Raw genomic sequence first — 20,615 nt, 5'->3', positions numbered from 1 at the left:
CAGTGCAGCCTTTCAGTGCCCATCAATGTCACCTATCAGTGCTCATCAGTGCCCACCAGTGCCACCTATCAATGCCCATCAGTGCCACATAGCAGTTCCGCATATCAGTGCCACATATCAGTGCTGCCTATCAGTGCCCATCAGTGCTGCATATCAGTACCATCTCATTGGTGCCACCTCATTGGTGCCGCCTTATCAGTGCCCATCAGTGCAGCTTATTAATGCCCATCATTGAAGGAGAAAACTTACTTATTTACAAAATTTTATAACAAAAACAAAGAAAAACTTTTTTTTTTTTCAATTCAGACTTTTTTTATTAGTTTAGCAAAAAATAAAAACCGCAGAGGTGATCAAATACCACCGAAAGAAAACTCTATTTGTGGGAAAAAATGGCAAAAGTTTAGTTTGGGTACAGTGTTGCATGACCGCACAATTGTCATTTAAAAAGTGGCAGCGCTAAAAGCCGAAAATTGACCTCGGCAGGAAGGTGCGAAAGTGCCCGGTATTGAAGTGGTTAAATAAAACACAGTATTAAAAAAATGACCTTATTTGACTGGGTTAGTTCAGGATAATAGTATGGGTTATTCATAAAATGTAATATAATTTATTGCTATGATTTTTAGGAATTGATTTCATTTGGACACATTTTTCTAATTTCACAACCAAATATTGCTTAATTTTCTTATAAAGTGGTTCTAAAGGATGCAGGTGTTGTGCCTTTATGCGTTCTATGCATGAAGGTGAAAAACCTTCAGCATGCAGCTCCAGGAGCCCCCATTTATACTTACCTGAGACCGATCTTGATCCAGCAATGTGCAAGAGAGCAGCTGCTCTGCCGTCTCTCTCTCTCTCTCTCTTTCTCTCCTCATGTCAGAAACCATGAAATCAGAGTGAGACAGAAGTACAGTTAAATCACACTTGTTTAACCACTTGCTTACTGGGCACTTAAACCCCCCTCAGTCCCAGACCAATTTTCAGCTTTCAGCGCTGATGCACTTTGAGTGACAATTGCGCGGGCATACAACACTGTACCCAAATGAAATTTTTATCATTTTTTTCCCACAAATAGAGCTTTCTTTTGGTGGTATTTAGTTACAGCTCGGAGTTTTATTTTTTGCTAAACAAACAAAAAAAGATGCAAAAAAAAAAAAAAAAAAAATCATGTTTTAATAGTTTGTTATAAAATTTTGCAAACGGGTCATTTTTCTCCTTCATTGAAGTGCGCTGATTAGGCGGCACTGATAGGCTGCATTGGTGGGCACTGATGGGCTGCATTGGTGGGCACTGATGGGCTGCATTGGTGGGCACTGATGGGCTGCACTGGTGGGCACTGATAGGCATAGTTAAGGCGGCACTAATAGGCACAGATAAGGCGGCACCGATGGGCACAGATAAGGCGGCACTGATGGGCAAAGATGGGCACAGATAAGATGGCACGGATGGGTGGCACGGATAAGTGGCACGGATGGGTGGCACGGATGGGCACTGATAGGTACCACAGATAGATGGGACTGATGGGCACTGATAGGTGGCACTGATAGGTGGCTCTGATAGGTGGCACTGCTGGGCACTGATGGGCGGCACTGCTGGGCACTGATGGGCGGCACTGCTGGGCACTGATGGGCGGCACTGGGGTGCAGCACCTTTGAGGCACTGTGGGTGGCACTGTGGGTGGCACTGTGGGGTGGCACTGTGGGTGGCACTGTGGGTGGCACTGTGGGTGGCACTGTGGGTGGCACTGTGGGCACTATGGGCACTGACAGGGGGCACTGACGGGGGGCACTTACTTTTTCTTTTATTTTACTTCAGGATGGCACTGCGGGAGGCAGGTGGGCACAGGCAGGTGGCAGGTGGTCCCTTGTATTGATGGCCGTGATCGGGACTGATGTCCCGATCACGGCCGCCGGTGATCGGCTTTTTTTTTCTCTCCTCGCGCTGTCAGCGCGAGGAGGAATAATAGCCGATTACCGGCTCCGTTCTATCACATGATCAGCTGTCATTGGCTGACAGCTGATCACGTGATAAGGGGTCGGGATCGACCCCTTACACGGATCGGTGATCAGGCGAGTCTCACGGACTCGCCGATCACAGAGCGCGCCGCGCGCGCCCCTCAGGGGGCGCGCAGGCCGCTCGTAACCAGGACGACGTCAATAGACGTAGTCCTGGAAATGTAGGTCCGCGCTAATGCCGTCATTTGGCAATAGCGCGGATCTGAAGTGGTTAATAATAAAAGTAAATAGAACAAACATAGTGAAAACATAGCCAGAGTTCAGGAACCGGATAGTCAGACAAGCCAAAAGTCAGGGAGCCGGAGATGAGCGTAGTAAAACAGCAAGCAGGATCTGGAGCCAGAACGGATGTCAGCCAAGCATGTCTTTTAACAGGAAGGCAAGAGAGCATCTCTGCGATGCTGACTAAGGTGAAGGCAGAGCTCCTCTGGACTGGACAACTTAAGTAGGCAGGACTGACGAGCAAGATATCGTCAACAGCTGAGTAACTGTGGAGAGATAGGCGCTGGCAATTAGCCGACAGCTGAGCAGTCAGCTCAGAGAAGGAAGGGGTGAGCCCAGCCCTGACACCTCATTGGCTCAGGGACAGCAGTGAACAGCCAGCCATGTGGTAGCAGGGGAGCGGTGCTGAGCCCCATGAGTAAGCTCCAGTGGGCTGAGTAAAACACGTTGGGGATGTGGCCTGGCAGGGGGTCCAGGCTGAGACTTCAGTATCATACAGCAGGTCTTGACTTGATGTTTGGACACCTACTCACTCTCTACTGCTGTGTGTGTCTATGGACACACAGAGCCAGTTCGGGAGTGAGCACATATAAGAGCCCCCCATAGCAAGCAGCTTGCTATGAGGGCACTCAGCAGGGGGGGAGGGGCCAGGAAGGGGACCCGAGAAGAGGAGGTACAAGACTGCTCTATGCAAAAAAAAATAGGGACCACCTATTCATCTTACAATGGAGATGAATCCCAAGATGTGTTCCCTGCCTGCCTGGACTTCTCCTGGAATCAGTGGAAATCCAGACCCCAATTGGCACCAGGGGGCCCTTGTGTATGGATTACCTCCTTCTTCTTGGTCTATGGATCCTCAGATCCTGCTGCTGGCTTTTTTCTGTTGGGGCCCTGAAAGGTTCAGCTCAAGGCAATGCTCATTTGTGTTGACCTCTGCACCCTCTACATCCATGGTTCTCAACCTCATTCCTCAAGTACCCCCCACTGGCCAGTCTTCCCAGTCTTACCAGGTAGCACCACTCAAATCAGGGGACACTGGGCCCTTGGAACCCTTCACACCGGGGAAGTAATACCAACCTCCACCTTACCCGGACGGTGTCCTAATTTGGATTTCTTCCCATGGGGAAGGTCCCTCAGGACCCCAATCTTACCAGCAGGAATACTATACAGTGAGCCGTTACTACCAGTAGGCCAGAATGATGGAGAAGCACCCCTACTGTACAGTTATAAGAACTACATTTGATCTTAACGTAAAGGGCAACAAGCTGTTTCAGGCTTTTGTCCATCATCAGTGGAAACCATGGTTTGTATGGAGTAGAACTTGAGACCCAATTGCACAATATAACCGTATGGGTTATGGTGAGAAGAGACTGATTGGTTGGAGGGTGTTTTGATTCCTTTAGTCCCTTCCCACCATAAACTTATTGTAACATTGTATCAGATAGTTTAAAGCAGTGATTCTCAACCAGGGTTCCTCCAGAGGTTGTAGGGGGTTCCTTCAGCATTGGGCAATTTCTGCCTCTCAGATAAGTTCCCACTGACACCATTGATCTTTTTCACTATCTGTAAGGAGGTAATTCTTCCCAATGACCACAAGTATAAGGACCATTCTTCCCACTGACCAACACACTGATGTATCATGTGTTGTAGATTACTATTTTTTGGCAGGGGTTCCCCGAGACTGGAGAACCATTTCAAGGGTTCCTCTGTGTTGAAAAGGTTGAGAACGGCTGGTTTAAAGGTTCTGCAATGATCCATAGCTAACAAGGTACAAGAGTCCACTATCAACCACTTCCTAACCACGCCATAGAAGAAAGATGGCTACGGCGTATCTCTGTTGTTCTGGGAGGGCATCCCTGGATGTTCTCCCAGAACCATGCTCCTCATGCACCCCCTATAACAGCGGCTCTTTACCACATGATCAGCTGTGTCCAATCACAGCTGATCACAGTGGAAACAGGATTGTCGTTTTTTGGCATTCCTCTCCTCACAAGCTGTCATGGCATGAGTAGAGCCGGTAACTGGTAATCCTCACAGTGGACATACGCACAGATAATTAGGGCACCGATCAAAAGTGCCCTGATGATCAGTGCAGCCCACTTAGTGCCATAAATGCTACCCATTTGCACCCAGTCCTAGGACCTGTCATGTACTATTCATATTACAAGGGATGTTGACATTCCTTGTAATGGAATTGAGAGTGATTAAACATTTATTTTTTAAAGGGAAAGTGTAAAAATAAAAAAAGTTAAAGAAAAGAAACAATAAAAAAATAATAATAATTAAAGCGCACTCGTCCCAGTGTGCTCGCACACAGAAGCAAACGCATGCGTAGGTCGCATCCTCATACGTAAACGACGTTCAAGCCACACATGTGAGGTATCGCCGTGAATGTTAGAGTGAGTGCAATAATTGTAGCCCTGGACCTCTTCTGTAACTTTAAACAAGTGACCCGTAACATTTTTTAAATTGTTGCCTATGGAGATTTTTAAGTACTGAAGTTTGGCGCCATTCCACGCGCATGCGCAATTTTAAAGTGTGACATGTTAGGTATCTATTTACTCGTAACATCATTTGTCACAATAAACAAAACAATTGGGCTAACATTGCTTTTTTTTTATTCAGGAAAGTGTTTTTTGTTTTTTTCAAAAAGTCGCATTTGAAAAATTCCTGCACAAATACCGTGAGACAGAAAAAGTTGACATGACCACCATTTTATTCCCTAGGGTCTCCGATAAAAAAAAAAAAAAAAAAATTATATATATATATATATATATATATATATATATATATATATATATATATATATATACATATGCCCCAGTTGAAGTCCTTTGGGAGGAAACACGTCAGGTTTGGCTTATCGCTCCCCACATTATATATATATATATATACATATGCATATGCCCCAATTGAAGTCCTTTGGGACAAAACACGTCGGGCTTGGCTTATTTTATCCTGTGATCACAGTTGTTTACTCTTATTGCTGTATGCTGGTTTTTAGACATAAAAAAACCCAATATGGAAGCCTTTTTTCTTTACATAACCATCTGGATGAGAGTTGCCTTGCGCTCCAGCCGGTCTTCTATTGGAGGTTCATTTAGTGGTTACCTTCAACACCCCTGGATTTGTGCTTTGAGGTCCTGGATCCCTTGGCCCTTGTACACACGGTCGGAGATTCCGACAGCCAAATCCATCGGAGTAATTCCGACGGATTCATTCCGGAAGAGGTCCGGAAGTGATGTTGCATACACACTGTCGGACTAAGTGGTCGGAAAATCCGATTGTACACAACGTGATGACGTTATTTTGTTACGATGGGACTACGTTCAGGCTAGTAGCCAATAGCTTTGGTCTAGGAATTTGATCTGAGCATGCGTGGCACTTTGCCCCTCGGAGTAGGCTACACATGATCGGAGTATGTCCAATAGGAGCATTTTGTCGGAAAATTTTACCGGCAAGTTGGAAAACTTGGTCCGTTGGATATTCCGACGGAAACAGTCCGATGCAGACCACACACAGTCGGAATATCTGACAAAACGGTCCGATAGGACACATTCCGTCGGAATCTCCGACTGTGTGTACAAGGGCTTGGAGTTACGTTCATCCGCCGATTCCGGCACCCTTACTGTTGCTGACACTCGAGTCCACCTGTTCCGGTAAGAGTGTATACACCTCTCTTTTTGGTTGAAGATTTACCATCTTTGATGCTTCCCATACCGGACAGCGCAAGCCTATTTCATCCCTGATTTATCATCATTTGGTGGTTGACGCAAAAGGCCTCTTTTAAAGATTTTCACATTTATTGGACTTTTTCACATCTCCATATATGTTACTTTTGTATATTAAATTTTTGCACTGTTTCACTTATATCTTATATATAGATATATATATATATATGTATGTGTATATATATATATATATATATATATATATATATATATATATATATGGTATATATGGTATATATATATATATATATATATATATATATATACATATATACATATATATATATATATATATATATATACATACATATATATATATATATATATATATATATAATGTTTGGGGGGTTCTTAGTAATTTTCTAGCAATAAAATAATGATTTTTACATGTTGGAATTCGTGTGGCATGGAAGTGGTTAAATACCACCAAAAGAAAGCCCTATCTGTCTAAAAAAAATGATAAAAAATGTAGTTTGGGTACATTGTAGCATGACCGTGCAATTGTCATTCAAAGTGCAACAGCCCTGAAAGCTGAAAATGGGCCTGGGCAGGAAGGGGGTAATAGTGCCTGGAATGCAAGTGGTTAATCATGTATCTGAGTTATAAATTAGACACTGTGGTCGGGATGGTGATCCCACAGCAGCTGTGCCTATAAAATGTATCAACTGTCGGTAATGGACACCCAGACTGGACGCACGAAAGTGACAGACGTATTTATTACTGAATAGCAGAGGAAGGAAAGGCTTTGATGTAAGGAATTACTACCATTCTGGGGTCGGCAAGGTCCCCCTCTCCCCTCCCCCCACATTTATGTGTGTTTGTTTTGTCTTCCTTTGGAATTTTGTCGAAGTTGAACTCCAGGCATGATTAATGCAGCTCTGGCATCATCAATACATCATTAATGCACTTTTAAATTCAAGCGGTGTAAGTACATAAATGTGACCGGGTATGCGCAGGGCTAAAGTACAAGATGAAGAGAGGCAGCACAAGCAGCCAATCATGTGCTGACAAGGAGCATGCTGATGGAAGGAGAGAGCAGAGTGACGGGGAGATAAGCTCATTATTAGATTGTAAGCTCAGCGGTGTCTGGTGATAATTTTTTTTAGGAGGGGCAACAAACAAACCTGGCAACCCCTCCCCCACGTCGCTCTATTGATCACCCGCTCGCCCACCAGCCCCGCACTTACCCCCATCCAGGTCGTGACTTTGGCGGCTTCCCCCCTGCATCTCCTCCTGAGTCCCAGCGGTCACTTCTCCTCCCGGCCAATCGGGTTTTAGGACTCCTAGCCAATCAGATCTTAGAGCCCACTTACCTGATTGGCTGGGAGGAAAAGCAGGAAGACATTAGTGAATATTAAATCGCTAATGTCACACAAGTGGTTGGGCTCGGGGCACAGTGCTCTGCGCCCCTGAGCCCACCATTTTTGAAGCCAATTAAAGCCTCAGGCTCTGATCATGTGCTTTAAAAAAAAAAAAAAAACACTGAAATCCACGCATCCGGTGCCCCGCATGGAGATTAGGGGGCGGGATGCATGGATTATGAGTGGCTGCCACTGCTCCTAATCCTCTTGTATTGAATTGTATTGTTGCTGTATTGTCTCCCTTTATATTGTAAAGTGCTGTGCAAACTATTGACGCTATATAATTCCTGTATAATAATAATAATCCCTGTACTGCTTTTTCTTTCACTATCCAATCACAGGCTAGGGGGGTGGACCCAGAACAAATTGAGCTTAAAGGAAGTGGCTTGAATTATGCTGTCCATTAGACTGAGGACATCTAGTGGCAGAAAAAAAAAGTACTGCTGGGAACATCTCTGGGTCAAAGGTTCATATTGCAGCAAAAGGCTGGTTTTGTTATTTTATTTTCTAATGGGCGATTCATTTTTATTCTGTTATTTTGGTGGATTTATATCCCTCCATTTCTGCCCTCCTGGAGTGTCTGGAGGAAGTTGTAAGGAGTCAGCTGTTGTGGAGACTTGTGAGTAGCGACCTTGAGTTAATCCCTGAGATTGAGTGCTGGACGCTGCACTGGGTACCCATAAATGCGCACTGGTGCAGGGTAACCAGATGCCCAAACATTTGCCCCATGGTCTTCTTCAGCTGTAGGGTCTTACACTGTTCATGATTAGCTACTACTACCACTGCTAGAAAGACTGTGCTCTGATCATTAAATACTGTTGAGTGTTTTGAAGTATCACATGCCCGATTTCCCCTCTCCTTGTGAAGTTCTTCAAGCAATAAACCTTAAAAAGACATACCCTAGACCAGGGGTCTCCAAACTTTCTAAACAAAGGGCCAGTAAACTGTCCTTCAGGTATTAGAGGGGCCACACTGTGGCCAGTGGGAGTAGAAAATGCCCCAGAACATCTTGGGTTTTAATTGGAGGAATAGTGTTTCGTTGTTGATATCAATGAGAAGAATAGTGTCCCATTGATGGTGTCAGTCCCCCAACTGGCGTTCCATCATTGGTGCCAGTTGGTGGAGCAGTGCCCCAAGGGTTAGATACATTCAAGCAAAGGGCCACATCCAGCCCCCTGGGCCACAGTTTGGAGACCACTGCCCTAGACTGTTAATTGCAGCTGGTGTGAATGGACTGTTGCTTGGGTGGACAGGCAGCCTCTGTATATGTTGGGGAAGAACCAGTTTAATAACAGCGGCCCTTAGTGGGTAGTGCCACACAATATTTGACAGAGCTGTTTGGGGGGATAATGCAGATCCACACACCACATCTTTTTTTTTTTGGAAGTTTTTGGAAGCTGAAGACACATGAGACCAGACAAAGAGACTTATACAAAAGAAAAAACTTTATTAAAAATTATATTTAACATTACAAACCTTATAATCCACCACAAATCAATATATTATACATCAATAAAATAATAGCCCTGGATACACATGGATGAGCTGCCTAGAGCTTGTGAGATGCACCGTTATCATTTTCAGAACTGCTCCACCCAGAACTGATATATCAACATTTGGTGAACATGGAAGAGTTAAATCGAACTGCTTCTATCTTCTCCAGGTCTGTGTTGGTGAGATCTGTGGTCTGAGGTCCCAGGTCTAAACACCTTCTGTGACCATCACACGGGGTTCCCACCATCCCTGTGCTGAGTTCCTTGGTCTAAACACCTTCTGTGACCATCACAAGGGGTTCCCACCATCCCTGTGCTGAGTTCCTTGGTCTAAACACCTTCTGTGACCATCACAAGGGGTTCCCACCATCCCTGTGCTGAGTTCCTTGGTCTAAACACCTTCTGTGACCATCACAAGGGGTTCCCACCATCCCTGTGCTAAGTTCCTTGGTCTAAACACCTTCTGTGACCATCACGAAGGGTTCCCACTATCCCTGTGCTGAGTTCCTGTTACTGCACATCTTTTGTGCCCATTATGAGGGGTTCCCACCATCCCTGTGCTGAGTTCCAAGGTCTACACACCTGCTCTGCCCATTATAAGGGGTTCCCACTATCCCAAGATTTACTGTTGTAATGGATAATATTAGGTGGATGGGAAAACCCAAACTCCCAGATGGGCAGGGACAGCGTCTGTAGGTATGACGGGAACCCCCTATGGACCTTGAGAGATATAGGAAGCCAGTAAGTAAGTAATTCCTCTAAAATCCACCCATAACCAAAACAACACTTTTGGGTAGACGCAGACACTCATACAATTCCTCCGTCTAGGGAGTTCTCAGCAAGCTGTAATATTACTTTGCTCTCTGAAATGACTGGCATGTAATTACAGATGCTACTCTAATAGGACGTAGGACATCTAAAGGGTATCTAATACATACAGATGTTTCCTCAGATGCCAAAAAAAAATAAAAAATCCAACTCTCTGGTACTCACTACAAGAAGCGATGATATCTTCTGACACACTGTGTGAGATTTCTATTCGTTGCCTTTTTACACTTCAAAAATAATCAGATTTGTCACTAATCCCTACTAGTAGTGTACAAGGCAGGCTACACAAAGGACAAAACCAGTTCACTGTTACTAAGTAGTAAGTACTAGTAGTTTACGGGCTGCACAAAGGACAAATCCTGTTCACTGTTACTAACATCTACTAGTAGAGGGAAGCATGGAAACGAAGTCAAGGACGTAGGTGCAGGGCTGGCATGACGGATGCGAAGTAAAACCCCTGTAGGGTTAAAATTGAGGATGAAGTAAAGGAGGGGCGGAGCTAAGAGCCAGTACGAAAAGGGGGCGGAGTCGAGCGGCAAGCGTGGGTCACAAGATTTTGAAAGTTGCCCACCCACCCGCCCTTAGGTTAGGTTGATGTTTTGGTTATCATATTTCTGGTTGTTGTCGTTGTCCCCTCTTTTCTTGCAGGTTCGTTAAAGAAGGTCGTCATAGCAGCGGAAGGCGGTGCCTTTGGTCTTTGACAGGGTAAAGAAACGGAGGTGATGGAAATGGTGGGGGGGGGGGGGCTCATATGTGGTATGTGCCCCCTTTTGGTGTATCCCAGCGGAAGGGTAGGCTGGGATACGGGTTTTGGTGGCACTGCGGGAAAGTGGGTTGTCTCCGGGCTGATAAACGGCCGGAGGCCTGGTATGGTGAAAATTTGGTCCCGCAGTGTATTGGTAAAATGGGAAAAGTTAAAAGGAGAACTGGCGTACCGTCAAAGACCAAATGGCTGGGAGTTGTAATTGCTGTTGAAATATAGTATTGTTCTGTTAGAGTAATAAAGTTATTTATTTTATTTTGGTTGAAGATTGGTTAAAATAAAGGCTGCTGTGGCCATTTTATACTCCAAACTCCAGTGTGGTCTATTTATTGGGGGGTAAGGGAAAGGGGAAAGGTAAAAGGTAAGGGGTAGGAAAATGGAAGGTTTATGGGAAGGGGTTTATTACTAGATGCATAGGTCATGTAGGGCTACACAAAGGACACATCTAGTTCAATGTTTCTAACTACTACTGGTAGTGTACGGGCTACACAAAGGACAAATCCTGTTCAATGTTACTAACAACAACTAGTAGTGTATGGGCCACTCAAAGGACAAATCCAGTTCACTGTTACTAACAACTACTAGTAGTGTATGGGCTATGCAAAGGTCACATCTAGTTCAATGTTTCTAACTACTACTGGTAGTGTACGGGCTACACAAAGGACAAATCCTGTTCAATGTTACTAACAACTAGTAGTGTATGGGCCACTCAAAGGACAAATCCAGTTCACTGTTACTAACAACTACTAGTAGTGTATGGGCTATGCAAAGGTCACATCTAGTTTAATGTTTCTAACTACTACTGGTATTTTATAGGCTAAACAAGAAACAAGTCCAGTTGAAAGTTACTAACTATTAGGGGCTTCACGATGCACAGGCCCAGTTTCATGGTTCTAAATTGCTAGTAGTATATGGTCTAAACCAGTGGAAGTCCAGTTCAGTGTTACCAACTACTGCTAGCAACAAGGGACAAGTTCAGGTCAATGCTACTAACCACCACTAGTATACACCAAATAAGGGACAAGTGAAGTAGAATGTAATTAACTCCTATAGTAGCTTACTAACTAACCAAGTCTAGTTCAATGTTACTAACTACTAGTAGTGTGCAAACAAAACAAATGAACGCCCAGTTTCTAAAGAATAGCACATGCCAAATCATTTCATAGAGCAAAGTTACCATGGTGTCCACCATGCCAGGAAGCAAAATCCCTGTGTGAACAGGCAGTGATGGAAGCTGAAAGTCCTAGACTCACGTGCCAAGTTCCCCTCTGCTCTGATATTATGAGAAAAGGGATTGTCTGCTTCCATCGAGCCTGTCCACACAAGCGTTCTGCCCTATGACAGGGCTTCTATAAGCTTGAGAAAAAACAAACAATTTATAAACCTTGATATCACGCAGAAAGATAATATTTATTCATTTCATTAACAGTACTGAAAATATTTTTTTTTTTCACACACAATAATAAATCAGATGTTTAAATGTAAAATATAAATCTGAAATATATTGCTATATATATTTAAAAAAAAAAATGACGTCTTTTTTGTCAAAGACAAGAATAGCATGCTACGTCTTAAAAGGTCACTCCACCCAAAACCAAGACCCCTAGCTATTACTCATTCCCAAAAAAAAGGTAGAATTTAGCTCTGCATGGGAGTTCCCAGTCCCACCCATTGGACTTAGGCCCCACCCACTGGACATAGGCCCCACCTATCCCTGTTAGATCATTTTAGATGAAGAAGGAATTCAGCAGAAGGAAAGAGACTTCATAACTACAGAGAAGCTCCAGAAAGAGAGAGAAAAGTCATGTTTTGGGTGGACCAACGGATTAAGATAATAAAATAAAGTGACTCAGTGTCTCAGATTTTTTTTTCTTCTGGATTTTAATAAAAAATAATATTTGGGAAGTTGGTAAGAAAAATTAAAAAAAAACTCTGACTTCCCGTTTTTAAGACCTCGCAGGCAGTCCAGGGAAACCTCCTTAATGGGATTCAATGAACCCCCTGCACACTGCTAGACATTTTTATATATATTTATATATATATATATATATATATATATATATATATATATATATATATATATATAAATAAAAGAATGTCTAGCAGTGTGCAGGGGGTTCATATATATATATATATATATATATATATATATATATATATAGATAAACATATATATGCTGAAATAAAAAACAAAAATAAAAAAACTTATATATATATATATATATATATATATATATATATATATATATATATATATATATTAAATATAATATATATATATATATATAAGAATGTCTAGCAGTGTGCAGGGGGGTTCATATTTATATATATATATATATATATATATATATATATATATATATAGATAGATAGATAGATAGATAGATAGATAGATAGATAGATAGATAGATAGATAGATAGATATAACATATATATACGTTTTTGTTTTTTTGTTTTTTTATTCAGCAAGCTTGCAAAAAAAAAAAAAAAAAAAAGAACCTTAGGGCATGTTGAAGTGTTGAAGTTAGACGAACTGTTTCAAAATGATCCCTGTCATTCATTTGTTCTGTGTGAATTTGGGGGGGGGGGGGGGGGGGGGGCAAAAACGTAGCTATTTTCTCTCCAGGTTGAATGTGCTTCATAGAATTATTTAGTCGGATACCGCATTATGACCACTAGATGGAGCTGATGATTATACTAAAAACGCACTTACTAAGATCATTACCTCCACCTAGTGGCCAATATGAGTTGTTTTCTGTGTGAAGAAAAAATAACATTCAACCTGGAAAGGAAATATCAAAAGAAAAGAGCAAACGAATATGCAGTTTCACAGGATGAAAAGCTCTGCAATATTTTTTATTTTTTTTTATTTTTTAAATTTATACACCCCACGGTGCTAATATGGGATTTATTGAGTTGAAGGAGAGCTACAAAATCAAGGCTGGCCATAGACATTAAGAGCAGCTTGAAAATATTTCCACCACCAAACCAAATTAATTAAAAAGTTCTACTTCCTTTAAAACAAAAAATAAAAAATAAGAAGTTCAATGTGCCATTAAGCAAATGTTTAAACTTCTCAAAAAAGTGGTTTCCTCCGTGACGGTCAACTTAAGCAAATCCCACTCACAGCACACGAAAAAGAGAAGCGAAACACCAGAAAGTGAAATGGCACGGCGGGGCCCTAAAGTGTGCCGGATAGCCGGGCAAAGGAAGCAGCCATGGCCGGTGTGGAATAATGTACACCCCCTAGCGATTTACACCCCTGACGATTTACTAGGGGAAGGTGACCATCAACATTCTCAGAGATACAGGCCAGGTCCACATCATGGACACCTACCCTTGTGCTACAGACAGGTAGACGTTACAAATCTATCAAATTGCAACATTTTATGAGAAGAAAACTCCCTACAATGTAACAACCTATGGAGACGGATACATATCAATGATAGGAATCGCACCCGGTGACAGCAGAGAAGGACAGATCAGAATTTGTTGTATCAGCCATGGTGACTGTAGAAGCAGTAAGGTGGCACCACCCTGGAAACAGCCATGGGATCCTCCACCAGATTCGCCTCTGCCACTTCAACATTTTTTCTAGAAAAAAAAAAACAATAGTTAGGATTTTCGTAAATGCAAATGAAGCCCCACCAAAGGCACATCAAAGCCCCATGGAAGCTCTACCAAAGCCTCATCAAAGCTCCAACGAAGCCTCATCAAAGCACCAAGCAATAGCAAGGTGTAAACAGGACTGTAATCTAACCATTTTATTCAGTGACAGGAGCTTTGACTGGCGAGCTTGAAGCCCCACCAAAGACTCATCGAAACCCCATTGAAGCCCCACCAAAGGCTCATCAAAGCCCCATTGAAGCCCCACCAAAGGCTCATCGAAGTCCTATTGAAGCCCCACCAAAGGCTCATCAAAGCCCCATTGAAGCCCCACCAAAGACTCATCGAAACCCCATTGAAGCCCCACTAAAGGCTCATCAAAGCCCCATTGAAGCCCCACCAAAGACTCATCGAAACCCCATTGAAGCCCCACCAAAGGCTCATCAAAGCCCCATTGAAGCCCCACCAAAGGCTCATCGAAGCTCCATTGAAGCCCCACCAAAGGCTCATCAAAGCCCCATTGAAGCACAACCAAAGGCTCCTCGCAGCCCCATTGAAGCCCCACCAAAGGCTCATCGAAGCCCCATTGAAGCCCCAACAAAGGCTCATCGAAGCCCCATTGAAGCCCCACCAAAGGCTGTCCAAAGCCCTGTTTTGAAGCAAGTGTAAACTAGCCCTTACTATGTAACTTTGCAGGACAAGTCTTATCCAACAGGTAAGCGGCTGCATGCAATGGGGCTTAAATGGGCGGGGTTAAACTATTTGGGGTTTGGATTGAAACATAGTGACAAATGGGCTTTTATTTTACACATGCAGCCAATGATTGAAGAGCAAACATGGCAAAGTTTGGTTCCCTGGACAATTTTGTGAACCCTGAACCCTGCAGCTGCAGGGTAGGCATCTCCCTGGTATTTTTTTTTTTTTCAGCTGGCGATTCCCTTTTTATGTGAAAGCCATCCTAGTGGCTAATCAGCCGCTGGATTGTATTTACAAGTGGTGCGAGGGGAATGTCCCCGCCCCCTCCCCCTCCCACTGCCCAACAGCGCCTGTCCAGGCTCTCCCCCGTGGAGCCCAGGATCCGATCTGACGGTTCCCCCGGACCATCTCTATGGTCCTGGGAGGCTGAAAGCGACGTCATGATGTCACGTCTGGTTCTGCCATTTTTGTTTTTATTTTTGTTTTTGATGAGATCAGTTTTTCTTTGTTTTTGATGAGATCAATTTTTCTTTCTTTTTTTCTTTTTTATCTCTTCTCTGCTTTCCAGGGTAGAGGAGAGATCTGGGGTCTTATGCACCCCAGATGTCCTCATAAAGAGGACCTGTCATATCTTATTCCTATCACAAGGGATATTTACATTTACAAGTGAAGTGATAAAAATAAATAAAAAAATTGGACTGTAAAAAAGTAAAAAAAATAAAAGATAATAATACATATGTTTTATTATTAAGTGCATCCTGCGCAGAAGCGAACACATACGTAGGTGGCGCACACACACGTGGGGTATCGCTGTGAAAAATTCTAGCGCTTCTCTGTGACGCTAAACTGGTAACCTGTAAAAAGCCTTTAAATCTATTTAAATGTATAATAATAATAGTGTGAGACTCTAGGGAGGACATTAGAGTGTAAGCTCTTCTAGTACAGAGACTGATGTGACTGGCTCAGTGTTCTCTGTACAGCACTGCGGTATATGTCAGAGCTATATAAATGACTATTGATCAGTGTAATCTCAGTTTTCTATCTATATTAAATCAGTGTTACTCACCGCTTTTTTGTCTAGGCAGCGCATATACTTCTTCACCCAGTCTGAATCTGTAGGGGCACAGAGGTATTTGTTCCTGTGTGTTTTGAATCTAGAGGAGAGAAGACAGACAGTTATCACAAAGTTATATAAATAGATGTTTGTTTGTTTTGTTTTTCTTTTTCTTTTTCACTTTCATTTGTTTCTGTTTTCTTACAATCATTTTTTTTTATTTTTTTGTATATCTAAAAGTAAAAAATAAATAAATACAAACTAAAAATAAAAAATACATATATAATTTGTCCCAGACCAGTGTAATTTTAAAACAATTATGCTAACACACACACACACACAGACACACAGACACACACACACACATATATATATATATATATATCAGTGATCATTTTTTTTTGTGCTTTTTTTTTAATCCCTCCAGCAAGCTCTGTTTGGCCCTCTAAGCCCCTGTACACACGGTCAGACATTCCTACAACCAAATCCGTTGGATTTTGTCCGATGGATTTTGTCTGAAACTGTTGCATACACACGGTCGGACAAAGTTGTCGGAAAATCCAATCGTACGTAACGTGATGACATTATTTTGTTAGGACGGGACTACGTTCAGGCTAGTAGCCAATATCTTTGGTCTAGGAATATGATCTGAGCATGCGTGGCACTTTGTCCGATCGGAATTCTCTACAAACGATAGGACAAAGTCCGATCGGACCATGTTGTCGGAAAATTTTATATCCAGCTCTAAAACTTTGTCGTTCGGACATTCCGACAGAAACAGTCCGATGGAGCCCATACACGGTCGGATTATCCGACAACGCGGTCCAATTGGCCATTTTTTGCTACTTTAACTGTACCTAAATACAATTTTTTATAATTTATTTATCATATTTTTTTTATTTTTTTATTATAGAAACAAAATCTAAAAAAAGGGAAAAAAATAAACAATATTTTTGACTTTGTGTTATAAAACATATCCAATAAAAAAAAAATAATAATAATTTCTTAATACATTTAGACCAAAATGCATTCTGCTGCAGTCTCTGACCATATCCTGTAATATGCCTGCAGTCTCTGACTATCTCTTGTAGCATATCTGCAGTCTCTGATCATCTCCTGTATTATGTCTCTGCAGTCTCTGACCATCTCCTGTATCATGTCTACAGTCTCTGTCCATCTCCTGTACTATGTCTGCAGTCTCTGTCCATCTCCTGTAGTATGCCTGCAGTCTCTGACCATCTCTTGTAGCATATCTGCAGTCTCTGATCATCTTCTGTACTATGTCTACAGTCTCTGACCATCTCCTGTAGTATGTCTGCAGTCTCTGTCCATCTCCTGTAGTATGTCTGCAGTCTCTGATCATCTCCTGTATTATGTCTCTGCAGTCTCTGACCATCTCCTGTATTATGTCTGCAGTCTCTGTCCATCTCCTGTAGTATGTCTGCAGTCTCTGACCATCTCCTGTATCATGTCTGCAGTCTCTGTCCATCTCCTGTACTATGTCTGCAGTCTCTGTCCATCTCCTGTAGTATGCCTGCAGTCTCTGACCATCTCCTGTATCATGTCTGCAGTCTCTGTCCATCTCCTGTACTATGTCTGCAGTCTCTGTCCATCTCCTGTACTATGTCTGCAGTCTCTGTCCATCTCCTGTAGCATATCTGCAGTCTCTGATCATCTCCTGTACTATGTCTGCAGTCTCTGACCATCTCCTGTATCATGTCTGCAGTCTCTGTCCATCTCCTGTATTATGTCTGCAGTCTCTGACCATCTCCTGTAGTCTGTCTGCAGTCTCTGGCCATCTCCTGTATTATGTCTGCAGTCTCTGACCATCTCCTGTAGTCTGTCTGCAGTCTCTGTCCATCTCCTGTATTATATCTGCAATCTCTGATAATCTCCTGTAGTATGTCTGCAGTCTCTGGCCATCTCCTGTATCATGTCTGCAGTCTCTGACCATCTCCTGTAGTCTGTCTGCAGTCTCTGGCCATCTCCTGTACTAAGTCTGCAGTCTCTGTCCATCTCCTGTATTATATCTGCAGTCTCTGATAATCTCCTTTAGTCTGTCTGCAGTCTCTGACCATCTCCTGTAGTATGCCTGCAGTCTCTGACCATCTCTTGTAGTATGTCTGCAGTCTCTGATCATCTTCTGTACTATGTCTACAGTCTCTGACCATCTCCTGTATTATGTCTGCAGTCTCTGTCCATCTCCTGTATTATGTCTCTGCAGTCTCTGACCATCTCCTGTATTATGTCTGCAGTCTCTGTCCATCTCCTGTAGTATGTCTGCAGTCTCTGATCATCTCCTGTATTATGTCTGCAGTCTCTGTCCATCTCATGTAGTATGTCTGCAGTCTCTGATCATCTCCTGTATTATGTCTCTGCAGTCTCTGACCATCTCCTGTATCATGTCTGCAGTCTCTGTCCATCTCCTGTACTATGTCTGCAGTCTCTGTCCATCTCCTGTAGTATGCCTGCAGTCTCTGACCATCTCCTGTAGCATATCTGCAGTCTCTGATCATCTCCTGTACTATGTCTGCAGTCTCTGACCATCTCCTGTATCATGTCTGCAGTCTCTGACCATCTCCTGTAGTCTGTCTGCAGTCTCTGGCCATCTCCTGTACTAAGTCTGCAGTCTCTGTCCATCTCCTGTATTATGTCTGCAGTCTCTGACCATCTCCTGTAGTCTGTCTGCAGTCTCTGTCCATCTCCTGTATTATATCTGCAATCTCTGATAATCTCCTGTAGTATGTCTGCAGTCTCTGGCCATCTCCTGTATCATGTCTGCAGTCTCTGACCATCTCCTGTAGTCTGTCTGCAGTCTCTGGCCATCTCCTGTACTAAGTCTGCAGTCTCTGTCCATCTCCTGTATTATATCTGCAGTCTCTGACCATCTCCTGTATTATATCTGCAGTCTCTGATAATCTCCTTTAGTCTGTCTGCAGTCTCTGACCATCTCCTATAGTATAACTGCAGTTTCTGATCATCTCCTGTATATGCCCATAGTTGTCGACTTTATCCTATTGTGTGTCACTGATAGTGATATTCACAGAATTTTATACGTGGCCCTGCGGTGATGTTGGTGGCTTCAGTTGAGCTCCCTCCCCCCCCCCCCATATCATCATTTTATCGTTTTTGGATACTTACACAACAGCAAGAACGTTGCAGCCGGACATCATGTCCTGATGCTTGTAGTTGCTGATTAGTTTGTAGGGGATCTTCTTATCATTTGTTGCCAAACAACAATCAGAGGGGTTTCTGCTAGCGGCGGACACTAGGAGAGAAAAAAGAATGTATAAATTAGAGTGTAAGCTCCTCTGGTACAGAGACTGATGTGAATGGCTCAGTGTTCTCTGTACAGCACTGCGGTGTATGTCAGAGCTATATAAATGTATAATAATAATAATAATAATAATAATAGTGTATGACTGTGGGGGGGGGGGGGGGGCATTATAGTGTAAGCTCCTCTGGTATAGAGACTGATGTGAATGGCTCAGTGTTCTCTGTACAGCACTGCGGTGTATGTCAGAGCTATATAAATGTATAATAATAATAATAATAATAATAATAATAGTGTATGACTGTGGGGGGCGGGCATTAGAGTGTAAGCTCCTCTGGTACAGCTACTGGGTAAATTTAGTTATAATAACCCTGTAGGATAACAAATACTGTTATTATTATTATTATTATTATTACTATTATTAATAGTGTCTCAGTCTATCCAATGATTAGCAATCATTGGATAGACTGAGACACTTCACCCGTGATACCTTAACCACTTGCTTACAGGGCACTTAAACCCCCCTCCTGCCCAGACCAATTTTCAGCTTTCAGCGCTGACGCACTTTGAATGACAATTGCGCGGGCATACAACACCGTACCCAAATGAAATTTTTATCATTTTTTTCCCACAAATAGAGCTTTCTTTTGGTGGTATTTAATTACAGCTCGGAGTTTTATTTTTTGCTAAACAAACAAAAAAAGATGCAAAAAAAAAAAAAAAATCATGTTTAATAGTTTGTTATAAAATTTTCCAAACAGGTCATTTTTCTCCTTCATTGAAGTGCGCTGATGAGGCGGCACTGATAGGCTGCACTGGTGGGCACTGATAGGCAGAGTTAAGGCGGCACTAATAGGCACAGATAAGGTGGCACCGATAGGCACAGATAAGGCAGTACTAATGGGCACAGATAAGGTGGCACTGATGGGCAAAGATGGGCACAGATAAGATGGCACGGATGGGTGGCACGGATGGGTGGCACTAAGGGGCACTGATAGGTACCACTGATAGATGGGACTGATGGGCACTGATAGGTGGCACTGTTAGGTGGCTCTGATAGGTGGCACTGCTGGGCACTGATGGGCGGCACTGATGGGCACTGATGGGCACTGGTAGATGACACTGATGGGCACGGATATGTGGCACTGGGGTGCAGCACCGTTGTTGAGGCAGATTGTGGGCACTGATGTGTGGCACTGTGGGCACTGATGTGTGGCACTGTGGACACTGCTGGGTGGCACTATGGGCACTGATGGGTGGCACTGACGGGGGGCACTTATTTATTCCTGAGGTGGCACTGGCAGGGGGCAGGTGGGCACTGGTAAGCTGGCCGTGATCGGGACTGATGTTCGGATCACGGCCGCCGGAGATCGGCTCTTTTTTTTTCTCCTCGCGCTGTCAGCGCGAGGAGGAAAAATAGCCAATTACCGGCTCCGTTGTATCACATGATCAGCTGTCATTGGCTGACAGCTGATCACCTGGTAAGGGGTCGGGATCGACCCCTTGCTCAGATCAGTGATCAGGCGAGTCTCAAAGTCCCAATCACAGAGCGTGCCGCGCAGGCCACTCGTGCACGGG

At 43.2% G+C, this 20,615-nt stretch overlaps 1 protein-coding gene across 1 annotated transcript in view; it reads right to left on the bottom strand.

The window, feature by feature from the left end:
* Positions 1 to 13,285: 13,285 nt before the first annotated feature.
* The window catches only part of LOC143975681 (C-C motif chemokine 19-like), a 10,601-nt gene continuing 3,271 nt past the window's right edge, over positions 13,286 to 20,615 (bottom strand). Inside the window, exons 2-4 of the mRNA XM_077478175.1 lie at positions 18,905 to 19,031; positions 15,776 to 15,863; positions 13,286 to 14,001 (exon numbers count right to left, since the gene is read on the bottom strand). Coding sequence (XP_077334301.1) covers positions 13,990 to 14,001; positions 15,776 to 15,863; positions 18,905 to 19,031 — 227 coding nt within the window. The 3' untranslated portion in view covers positions 13,286 to 13,989. The remainder of the gene's footprint in view (positions 14,002 to 15,775; positions 15,864 to 18,904; positions 19,032 to 20,615) is intronic.

The sequence above is a fragment of the Lithobates pipiens genome, unplaced genomic scaffold (genome assembly GCF_037356315.1).
Source record: "Lithobates pipiens isolate NorthernLeopardFrog02 unplaced genomic scaffold, aLitPip1_a1.2 Scaffold_13, whole genome shotgun sequence".
In the NCBI taxonomy this organism is placed as follows: domain Eukaryota; kingdom Metazoa; phylum Chordata; class Amphibia; order Anura; family Ranidae; genus Lithobates; species Lithobates pipiens.
This window is presented reverse-complemented; position numbering and strand designations above follow the sequence as displayed.